The sequence below is a fragment of the Mauremys mutica genome, chromosome 2 (assembly GCF_020497125.1).
Source record: "Mauremys mutica isolate MM-2020 ecotype Southern chromosome 2, ASM2049712v1, whole genome shotgun sequence".
In the NCBI taxonomy this organism is placed as follows: Eukaryota; Metazoa; Chordata; order Testudines; family Geoemydidae; genus Mauremys; species Mauremys mutica.
Window position 1 is genome coordinate 181,173,839 of NC_059073.1, and position 12,045 is coordinate 181,185,883.

At 42.6% G+C, this 12,045-nt stretch overlaps 1 protein-coding gene across 1 annotated transcript in view; it reads left to right on the top strand.

Moving 5' to 3' along the window:
• PLEKHG4B (pleckstrin homology and RhoGEF domain containing G4B) overlaps positions 1-12,045 on the top strand; it is a 147,212-nt gene that overhangs the window by 129,187 nt on the left and 5,980 nt on the right. Inside the window, exons 20-22 of the mRNA XM_045004839.1 lie at positions 3,542-3,658; positions 4,105-4,374; positions 5,102-5,316. Of these exons, the coding sequence (XP_044860774.1) occupies positions 3,542-3,658; positions 4,105-4,374; positions 5,102-5,316 (602 nt within the window). The remainder of the gene's footprint in view (positions 1-3,541; positions 3,659-4,104; positions 4,375-5,101; positions 5,317-12,045) is intronic.

Genomic DNA, 12,045 nt, shown 5'->3' on the forward strand with positions numbered 1-12,045 from the left:
TGGGAAATGTATTTAGCTGTGACACTCTGAGTACAAGGTGGAACAGATTGTTTAGCATAAGTAGTTTGGTATACATAGTTATGGTATCTCTAATGTCATATTCCTACCATTTTGCTGTCATCCATAGACAAAAATAGGGTAGACATTTCTAATGTAAAAGTCAAACAGAAAGGGAAGGAAGGAAGGAAAGAAAAACAACAAAAAGGGAAACAAAAAGTTCTTACCTTTTAGGCCTTCGTTATACAACATAATGAAGAAAGGGGCATGATTCCCCCCCCCCGCCTTTTTTTTCAGGTTACTTTAAATTTAGAAGTTAAATACATGACTCAGAAAAAAGAAAATTAGAAAATAGTAACTTTGGGGCAGAATCCTATTTGGTGGTAAGCATTTTGGGGGAGATACTAACGAGTAGACTTTGTACTAGCTGGTCGATTTTGAAGCTTTAACTCAGCCACTTTAATGCTTTCTCCTTTTTTAAATCCTTTTTCCTTTATTCTTCTCTAGCCAATCACTTCAGAATTCCCCTCAGAAATTCCTAATTCACACCAAAAGAGAAGTAGCACAGAAAGCGACAGTAAACTCAGAACTGACATGAAAGGAATAGATATGAACAAAGGAGGAGGGACATGGCATATTTATTCTAAATCCATCTGGGCGTTCCATGAATTAATGCTGCAGCTTTTTTCTTTCTGAGAAGTACTTGTAGCAACAGTGTCTTCTTAAGGATTTGGATATTTCTAAGTTCTTATAATATGGAAAGATTCTTGTACATCTTTCTTTCTTTTTCTTATTAAGGATTGTTGAATATGTGTATGGTCAGCTTCAATTTGGCTCTGTTGTTTTGTAAATATCCCATCAAAAGATCATGTGCCTGATTAATGGTGATTATCTTAATGGGTTTTTAGAAGAATGGTTCCCAGTCTGTTTGAGAAACTCTGCTACCAGACTAAGACCTTGATGTACCAGTCAGTGCCTGCCTCCTTCCATTGAGCTGTGTGCTTTAATCCACAATTATTAGAGAAACAATAAGTTCATTTTTACTGCAGACCTGGGGTCAGTTAATGACACCTAAGCTATTTAGAAGAAAGCAGGGCTTAAAATCTCATAGATTATTTCACAGAGCCTTCCCCTCCCCACCCTGCGCATACCCCCAGTATACCCTCAGCATACCCCCCCCTGTAAAACCTCCAGGGCCCAGTGGGCAGGGAGCGCCTCTGGCCTTCTGCCCTGCTGCAGGGTGGTGCGGCGAGAGGCTTCTGCCCTGTGGAGCTGCAGGGCTCCAGGCTTCAGCTGTGGGGAGGGGGGTTGTGGGGTGTGTGCATGCCGGGGCTCAGAGCATGCCAAGGCTCGGGAATTCAGCCCCACAGGAGGCACCAGGGCTCAGACCTTCAGCCCTAGGGGTGAGGCACTGGGGTGCCAGGGCTCCTCGTGGGTTTAAAAATATTTACTGGCACTCTACTCCAGATGGCTCCAGCTGAATTTAAGCCCTAGAAGAATGGGAAAATATCTGTGCACATTGAAAGCTTTGGACAAATTGAGCCTCTGTGCCGCAAGCCATTTATTTTACATCATCAGGATAATCTCTAGGGAATTGGAAGCAAAGGCCTGAGAGAGATCACTGAGTGCTAGAAGTAAAGCCACTGAGGAGTGGGGGCTGATTGGCACAATTCCTGAGGCCTTTGTGTGTTGGAGGGTCTGACTCTTCCCCCTGTGATGAAATTGGGTCAAGGAAAACTTCTGTTTCTGTTCCTCTTGCTTTAAGACTGAGGCTTTGTACACACTGCAGCTTACGTCGGTATAACTTATGTCGCTCGGGGGTGTGAAAAGCCACCCCCTCCTCCCCCAAGCAAGGTACGTTACACTGACCTAAGCGCCAGTGTGGATAGCACTATGTCGGCAGGAGAGCTTAAAGCGTCTGCACTAGCAGTGGTACAGCGGCACAAGTGCACCATTGTAAGCTCTGTAGTGTATCCAGAGCTCAAGTTGTTTTTTGTTTGCGTGCATCATGGACAGCAGCAAAGCTTGTTCCCCTACGACAGGGGTCGGCAACCTTTCAGAAGTCGTGTGCCAAATCTTCATTTATTCACTCTAATTTAAGGTTTCACTTGCCAGTAATACATGTTAATGTGTTTTAGAAGGTCTCTTCCTATAAGTTTTTAATATATAACTAAACTATTGCTGTATGTAAAGTAAGGTTTTTATAATGTTTTAACAAGCTTCATTTAAAATTACATTAAAATGCAGAGCCAGGACCCGGGCAGTGTGAGTGCCACTGAAAAAGAGCAAGCATGCCGCCTTCAGCACGCATCCCATAGGTTGCCTACCCCTGCCCTAGGATATGCCTCAGCCCTGTCCTAAGGGAGCACCAAGGTTGGGAATACAAACAAGGCTCCCAATTAGTGCTAACTGCAATTGAGGTGTTTGTAATGGCAGCTGGTTTTTGCTTGGACCAGAAGTGAGACTTCACTAACTCTTTTCACGTATGTCGCTGAACAGCCCTCAGATAGTAATGAATGGCTTTTAGTTGCTACTTACATGAGCAGGATTTGAAATGCAGCCCTGAAAGACTCTATCAGCCCCCTAAGAAGCCTTCCATGTCCTCTTTAATTTGCGCAATCACAGTCCCCAATCTCCTCCAATCAAAGGGACCGTTCTTTCCAAACTCCCCTTGGTGGGCAAGTTGCCTCAAAAAGAGTGGGGACTGGCCAGGCCCAGAGAGGGGAGCATGCCACCCTAATTGTGTCACATGCATAATAAAACAGTACCATAATGTTCATGCTGCTCTGGTAGTCTCCATCCTTGGCACAAGCAGCCATCCATCCACAACGGGAAAAAAAGTTTAATAAGGGTGATTCTCTGCCAAGAACCTTAAGTTAAGGGAGGGAAGATATTTGTACTGCTAGCCTCAAAGTACTGTGTAAAACAGTCCTGACACTAAAGTTAACATCATAATATGGTATCCTGGTGGCACTAGACTTGGTGATTTGTGCTAGACATAAATGACATGCCACTTCCAGGGCTATATTTTTAGTAAGAGTGAAGTTATGAACTCTGCTTTGAATTGCAATGTATTTGACTAGTGTGGTGACTGGGGATGTTCTGAAACTGAGTCACATTCAGTGGTGATGAAAACAACAATCATCCCATTTTCCCTCTAAAGAATTATTCTGTAATGTTCCAGGATGGTTGGAAAACAAATCTCACTTTGCCATTAGGGGAAAAAACCACATACTGGTAAAAAGATTCAATAATAATAGTGAAATGGGTCTGAGAGATGGCACCAGAGGAGATGGCACCATCCCTTACAATCCTTTAGTTACTTTATAAAAAATGAAGTCTGACTGACTCAAGTTGCCAGTGTCTGGCTGGCTCCAGAGCTAGAGTGTTTGCAGCTGATAAATGCTTTTCTCTCCTGTAGGGGTCAGTAAGCTACTGCCTAAGGTATTGGAAAGAGGAAAATATTTTCGTTCTCTCGTAGCAGCATAACTAAAACATCAAAGGGGTGGCTGATCTTTTTCATATGTGCATTTTCCCACTTTAGAACTCAGAATGCAAGAAATGGTGTCAATGGGAATAGGCAATAAACCTTTCATGGACATCAAGCCCAGTGAAGCAGCCATAAGCGACCGAGCAATAGATTTCATCATGAAGGGAACAGGTACTGTCTACTACTCACATTACATTGCTGTTCTGCCATCCCACTTGCCAGTCTGCTAGGATGATTGTCTTCATTAATTTTTTCACGCTCTTTTAAAAAAAAATTGATTGCAACATATTTCTGCAAAGAATTGATCGTACTTTTGTATTGGTGTCATAGATTTAGTATCTTATTTCTGTTGTTAAACTCATAGAACTTCAGCATTACTGACCTCAAAGTGTATTCAATTTCTCCTGGTCAGAAAATCTGGAGAGCACGTGGGCTGTGGGCTGAACAAATGGACTTTCCTAAACTCAGTTCAATAACATTTTAATTCAAGTAGTAGAAGATTATTGAGCTAGCCTATTACACTGTACCAATCCTGTTTTTATTTCTTGTTCAAAATAGCATTTTCTCTTATTCACCTTGTTCCCTTCCAATGATCAAAGATTCTTGTTTGCTTGTAGAATCAAGATCTCGAGCATCAATAGCAGTGTCTTCATTTGATCACTCCACTCCATTCAAAAGGCCGCATTCCACTATCTCAAACAGTAGCACATCTTCCTCAAGCAGCCAGTCCTCTTCTTCCATTTTGGGATCACTGAACCTGCATGTGTATTCCAGCCCACCTCATCCAGGCTTATTAGGACCACCCTTCTACCACTGGTCATATGATATTAGAACCTGCATTGAGGAAGATGAACTGGAGCAGGAAACTGGCAGTCAGCCTTCAATGAGTGAGTGAATTTCAGCATCTGGATTAGAAGGGATTTGTAAGGATTTTGAACATGGCAGGTTGTTCTGGTTCTGATGTGTGTATCTCGATGGATCGACACACCCAGATGTGTAGAGGTACAATACATCAGAGCTTTGTGATTTATGTCTTCGGCTATACTTTTAGTTCCTCAAATTGATCACATTTCTAGTTCCAGGTAGCAACAACCATGACAGCTCCTTGCTGCTTTCTGGAGCCATCACTGTCACCTAGGGTGGGATGTACAAGTAGTGCCTCCGCAAGTGGTTATCTTAAACTTTTTATTTTCAGAACTCTTTAAATACATGAACCAAATAAGGGAAACAATGGTGACACTGACTCCCACATCACTGCACAGGCACTGCATTACTCCTTAGGCCCAGTTCCTTAGGGCTAGGCAATCTTAGCCTTCTTCCAAACTTTTTGTGTGGGTCTGTGTGTGCACGCTCCTCCTCAGTCCAATGCCCACACCAATGGAGAAGGCTATTAGGATGGTGGCTTTTATCAAGAAGGGTATATCCATCTAAGGAGATTGTCTATAACTTTATAAAGAACTGGTTAGGCCACACTCAGAGTATAGTGTTCAGTTTGGATCAGTAGAGTCCTAAAATATTAGACACTGGAAGATATATTGTCTTTAAATGTGTAAAGACTGTTGGACTACAGGCCTAGACAGAGTCTAACTTTGCATGCTTTCTTCCTGTTTCTAGTGACAGAGAGTTCAGAATCATCCCAGTGCACTTCCGGTGAAAGTGTGAGTGGTTTTAGTAGCTCTGCCCATCCTGGATTGTCCCAGCTCTCTACAGAGACGTTCTTGGATGAAGATGCTTCAAATCCTGGCTCTAAACCTCCTTCCCAGTGCACATCTCCTGCTCTCCCTGAGAAGAATCCTAGATCAAAACACACCAACCAGTATGTTACAGCGGTAAGTATTTCACCTTTTAGCTGACAAGTCGTACAAAAAGCCTTCATTGATTTCACTTATTATGATTACCAATCATTTTATCAACATGGCAATACTGAACTAAGCTGTTTTCTAAGACCTTGATTGTCGGGTCTTGATCTGAGCATACTTCACATTGAACTCAGTAAGACTTTTAGAGCCAAATTCTGCTATCAGTTACACCCATGCAACCTATTGATTTCCTTTGGGTTGCATAATTGCACAGTGCTTCATAGTTGCAAAGGTGATTCCAGTGGGCTTGTATGGGTGTGAATGAGAGCACGGTTTGGCCCTTAGTGTTGTTTAAATATAGACATTTTTTATACAGTTTTATAGCTGATGGATTTTAGTCTCCATTTTAGAAATAACTTATGTTCACAGGGGAAATCCATGTTTTTTCTTTTAACCCCTTGGAACAGTAAAAAGAGCTGGTAGTCTGAGTCTGTTCCCTGTCAGGCAAAGGCCTACATCACAGAGCTAGCACCACAGTTGGCCATGATTGCAGCCTCTTGGTGGCAGTTCCATCAGAGAGGTCAAGGGCTGAATAGACCTGGAGGCTGTACTACCCTTTCATCCTGAGAGGGGGTGATCCCTGCAGGGCAATGTGCCACCAGTGTCTTTGGATAAACAAAGAACTTCACACTCCAGGGCTGTCAACCCAGCACCTTTCAGCAGCAACTCTATTCACTTTAAAAACCCTTTCCTGGTCCAAATGCTGCTTTCAATTGTAATTCTACTCTGAGTTCAGCAGAATGACTGTGACATACACTGGTGAAACTGAGAACAGAATTTGGCCTGTATACACTAACTGCTCTGAACTGCCTGTGCATGAGAAGGTCAACATTTCTATTATTTGTTATGTAGGTAGAATGTATATGTATTGGCCAAACTCTGCTAGCATTAGTCATGTTGTACCTTATTCTGTGAATAGTCGTATTGATTTAATGGGGCTTCTTGGGGAGTAAGTCCCTACTCAGTGTAAATGTGGCAGAATCGGGCTTTATGGATTTGGAGAGAGCACTTAAAATTGGATGACACAAACAAATTAAGTGCCTCTTGCACAGTAATGCTAGAGTAATAGAAGCTGCATCTTGACAGTGGTGGCTAAAAGCAACAGTTAAACAGCGCTGAGATTGGCAGCTGTTGGCCTCCTGCTGTGAAAAGTCTCTTCAGTAGCCCTCACAAAAGAATTTCAAACTGCAGGAGTATGACCAAGTCTAAATCCCCAAAAAGAGGCACCCCCCTAAAGTCCTGAGAATGAAACCCCAGTCTCTCAAACACCTTGCTTTGACTGCAACTCCAGACATAGCCTGGCACCATAAAGGAAGCAGGGCTACAATGTACTTCTCACTCACACACTGAGTCTGAGTGACAACAGTCTCTGCACTCCTCCCAGAAACTGTAACATCATGAAGCCTGGAGCCAGCATCCATCTGAGAGTTGCAGGTGCCCTTCAAGTTAACCTCTGTAGACAAATGAAGTATAGAGCTTCCTGCTCTGTGGTCAGCACTGCTGATAATGTGTTTGTTTCACTAGAGGACAAAGGCTAGAGGATGCTACCCAACAGGATGTGCAGTCAGCAGAGTATCTCCGAGGTCCTATATGTCACTTGGTTACATGTCAACTTGAACAAAATTAGAGTTAGAACACAATGAATACTGGTAATTAATGTTGCCACAAGCAACAGTGATTTAAGGGAGAGGTTCCCAAAGTATATACTTGTAAAGCTGAAGCAATTAGGAAATAAAGTGCAATTAGTATTAGTCAGAGCAGTCACCTTTTTAAGGCTCATGTCCCTTGTGCTTGAATACTACAACAGTGTTCTGTGTGATTTTTATTTCCTCTATAATGAAAATCCCTGTTTGTGCAAGGACATTAATGACAACACGATCCCTTCTTGGATCTATGCAGACCTGGTCCCATAGACAAATATCCATGCTGTGTTTCCAGGGGACCCTCTAGATTTCATTCGGGATAAATTAAATACATGATGTGTTAAGGGTTTGATTAGCACAGGTGCAAATACGTACCTACTTTGCTTGTGCAAAGTTGGATTGGATGCTGGTGTGCAAATTGGGATTTGTGTGTGTACATGGTTGGATGGTAATCTATCTAGCCTGCAAGTACATAAATTGGAATTTATGGCTATCTAACCATAGTGCACACACAAAATAACACATTTGTGTGTGCACAAATGCACAACTAGCTAAGGTCTGAAAAATTGGCCCTAAACCACCTAAGGAAATGAACAAACTAAAACAAACTCATACTGATTCCAAGTATTATATTGTTCTATACGGAAACAGGAAGTCACAGAATATAGGCCAAATTCTCCTGCCAAAATGTAGACAGTATAACACAGCTGTTTTCTGGCTGGTAAGCAGTGCAATCCCCTGTATGTGGCAAACCACAGACTGCTCTTTCACCTACCTAGAGCTGAAGGGAGCTAGAGCTTCCCTGATCCAGGATTAAATAAAGGCCTCCTGACCAATAGGGCCCCCATTCTGATCCATATCTGTCTGCCCTTGACTCCAGACACCAGCCGAGGCATGCATCAAACTTCTTCTTGCCAAACCAGCCAAGGAGAAGTGTATCAAGAACACAGTGCTGACTTTTTCCAGCTGCAGATGGAAAACATTAAGCACAAATAGCGTCCATGGTTCTGCTGCATTTTGAAGGCAGTGTAGGTGAGCTTGTCTGTACATTCAATATTCAGCATACATTTCCCTAAACTGCCTCCATTTTTTGGCTTACACCTCACTCCAGCTGTGTTTTGGGGACATTATTATGAACAATTTCCTGCTGCATGTATAAAATCAGGAAGATGATGGTGCATCTTATATTTTTATTTTATGAAGCAAAACATATTGATGATATCCAATATTTTCATCTTCAGTTTCTTAAGGCACGGCATTTGTATTGTCCTTCCTGCCACAGTTAAATAGAGAACATCTCCAACAGTCCACAGCTCAGGAGTTGGGCTCCTTCTAGGCACACATTGCACTCCGTTTTTTAACATGAGCATGGGTGAACGTAAGTGCTGATCCAGCAAAGCATTTAAGCTTGTGAATAATCCCACTGATGTAAAAGGCACTACTTACATGTTTAAATTTAAGCACATGCTTAAGTGCTTTGGTGGACTGGGGATTTACTGAAGAATCTGGAGCACAGCCTTATTTCTTACTGTTAACCCTGCGTATTGATTAATCTGTGGGAGGATGACAGTGTAGGACGTGTCTTCTGCGGCCTCTGTGGTGACACTCTGACCTCTGCATTGCTGTGTGAGACTCATGATGGTTCCCTTGCTCCCCAGGCTGAGAGCACTGCCAGCACAGCTTGCTCACTCCAGGTGCTGGAAGGAAAAGCTTTGTGTCACTCGTAGCAACCCTTTGGGCTCTTTAAGGAGAATCATAGACTGGTTCTGAGGACACCCATTCTCTTTAGCCACCATGATGGTGGCTGCAGCACAAACTTTTATAGACTCATAGACTTTAAGGTCAGAAGGGACCATTATGATCATCTAGTCTGACCTCCCGCACAACGCAGGCCACAGAATCTCACCCACCCACCCCTAACCTATATCTGAGTTATTGAAGTCCTCAGATCGTGGTTTAAAGACCTCAAGGTGCAGAGGCATAGAATTGAGGAAATGGGCTCTGATAGGGACGTGCAACAGATAAAACCATCATGGAGGAGAACCGTGGATTTTATGGTTTGCATAAAAAGGTAATTTGGATGCCTGTTTAGAGACTACATAGAAAAGTAACTACTCTGAAAATAGCTGGGTCCTGATCCTGAGTTTATCACAGAGAGAAAATTCCCATTGGTTTGAGGATTATGAGTGTCAGATTAGGCCTATGGATTTGAAATATTCAGTGTAGGTGTAGCCATCTCAGTCCCAGGACATTAGAGACACGTGGTGGGTAGGCTGGCCAGGTGCCCAGTTTTTGACTGGAAAGTCCAGTAAAAAAGAATGCCTGATAGTGTCTGGTCACTGCGGGTGGAGGAGACGGGGAGGTGCTGGGTCATCACCCGTGCTAGCCCTACTCAGCCCGGTGTTGGGCGGCTGCAGCTCCACAGGTGATTCCCCCCGACCCGGACAGCAGGTGCGAAGGGAAAAGCAACGAGTGATGGGGGAGGAGGAGGGGAGGGGAGTGGGCGGAGTCTTGGGGGAAGAGGTGGAACAGGGCCTATGGGAAGAGATGGGGCAGGGGCAGGGCTTTGGGGGGGAAGAAGTGGGGCAGGGCTGGGGCCTCAGGGGGGAGAGGCAGGGTAGGGGTGGTTCCGGCACTCCTGCTGGAGTGTCCATTACCAAGTTGGCAACCCTAATGGTGGGTGAGGTAATATTTTTTTATTGAACCAACTTCTTTTGGTGAGAGAGACAAGCTTTCGAGCCACACAGAGCTCTATGGATTTCAAGAGCAATTTAAGAGACATATCAACAAATAACTTTGAGATATCATTTTCTTAGAAACCAAAATGTAAAAATGTGCTAAATGTGTTTTGGGGACATTATTATGAACAATTTCCTGCTGCATGTATAAAATCAGGAAGATGATGGTGCATCTTATATTTTTATTTTATGAAGCAAAACATATTGATGATATCCAATATTTTCATCTTCAGTTTCTTATGATTAAGCAGAGGTAATGTTTAGAAATGTTTAAGGACACATTTTTGAACTATCCCTAGAACCAGGAGAATGTTATATGATGTGCCATTGTGACAAAAAGGTTCTGATGATCCCGTTGTTGTGTTAGTATGATCCAGGTTAGTCCTAGCAAACTGTAATGTTGGTTTTAATTAGATTTCCCTCCCTTTTCCGTCAGAACAAAACCTCTCATGTATTAGGCCTCTCAACAATGGTTTGACTGACAGGCATAAATTCAGTAAGTAACTGGTTTTCTCAGCTCAATCCTTATACTAAAATGATCAAGCTAATAGGACTCCAGGCTGCCACGTTAATTATAAGATAATAACCAATTAAATTGGGGCATGAGAGAATGTCTTAAAACTGATCTGCATGTTCTAACAATATTAGAAAAGTTACTGAATCCTATTTGTGTCACCCCTTATTAACAATCTTCTCTAGAGAGTGCTCTGGTATAAAAGTACTATATTTCTCCCTGTAATTCACTCTCTCCCTTCACTGAATGTTTGCCCTTTCTCATATCTGCCTCTCTGGCCCACAGAAATTTGCTTTGTGGGTTGCACACATGCTGCTATAACAATGGTATGAAATGATGTAATGGGGTCTACATTCTACTATTTGCATAATGCCGGACATAGTGCAGTACTGCCTATTTTTGCTTATGCCATTTGGTATGTGTCTATTATGTACGTACCTATACATGTCATCTTAACTGTTTAATTTTAAACACTGGTGTTTATGCCAACAAAGAAGTAAGGTGCTGATGGAGATGATGCGTTTCTAGCATGCGCTTACTCAAGTAGTAAAAACAGAATCCAGCACGGAATGCCTGGATTCAAAGCCTGGTAGGCTGAAGATGCTGGCTGCATGCAGCAGGCTGAGCTTGTCTCTAGGAGGTTTGCCTGTCGTGGGAGGTAGCAGCCAGTGGTTAGGAAAGTCCATGCAGATAAACTCCCTGCCTGTCCTGCTCAACAATTCCTGATTCCCAAGCCCATCTGCAGCCCTTCAGGGTACGTCTACACTGCAATTAAACACCTGGGGCTGGCCTCTGCCAGCTGACTCAGGCTCCCAGGGCTTGGGCTAACTCTGTTTAATTGTGGTGTAGACTTCAGGGCTTGGGCTACAGCCCAAGCTCTGGGACCCTCCCACCTCGCAGGGTGCTAGAGTCCAGGGTCCAGCCTGAGTCCGAACAGCTACACCTCAATTCAACAGACTTAGCTCAAGCCCTGGGACCCTGAATCAGCTGGCACAGGCCAGCCACAGGTGTTTAACTGTAGTGTAGACATATCCTCTGTCATCCCCTGCTACCTCCTGGCTCACAAATACACACACAAGGACTGCATAGCCTTTGGGGGGAGTTACAGCAGTAGAATTGACTAACCTGTTTGTGTGGCCAGGGATGCCTGAGGCGGACTGTTCCAGGCTCTGCTGCTATAGGTCAGGCTACTATATATACTGTTTGTATTTGTACAAAAATATGGGAGTGTTTGGAGGGAAAACACTCAGTCTCCCTTGTGTAGCTAGAGAAATGCCCTGTATTATTCATTTCATGTTAAAGTAATTTAAAGTCAATAAATAACAATGAAATAACTGGGAAGAAAAGAGGAAAAACACATTCACAAAAGCAAAACAAAAAAACCCTGAATATCAAAGTTGTTTCTGTTTCACAGAGTTTGAAATGGAATCATTTTCTATGGTGTCTTTTGTGAGTTTTTAATCAAAATGTTATCAATTTTTATTAAAATAAGCTAAATTTTTCATTTCCTGAGAATTGCATTTTCTTATTGGAAACAGAGTTTTCAGTAAACTGGTCATTTCAATAATTATTTCTAAAATGATTTTGATAAACATTTAAATAACATTGCAAATAATATATGGATTAAAAATGCCAGAGAATATTTTTTCAAAAAGCAAAAAAAATTGGTAATGCCAGTAAGTTCTCACAAAAAGTTTAGTTTCCTAAAATAGACCATTTTTCACAAAAAATCTTTTTTTGATATACATTTTGACCAACTCTACAAATAACATTTACAAAATTCCCAAATACCATTTAAGAATGG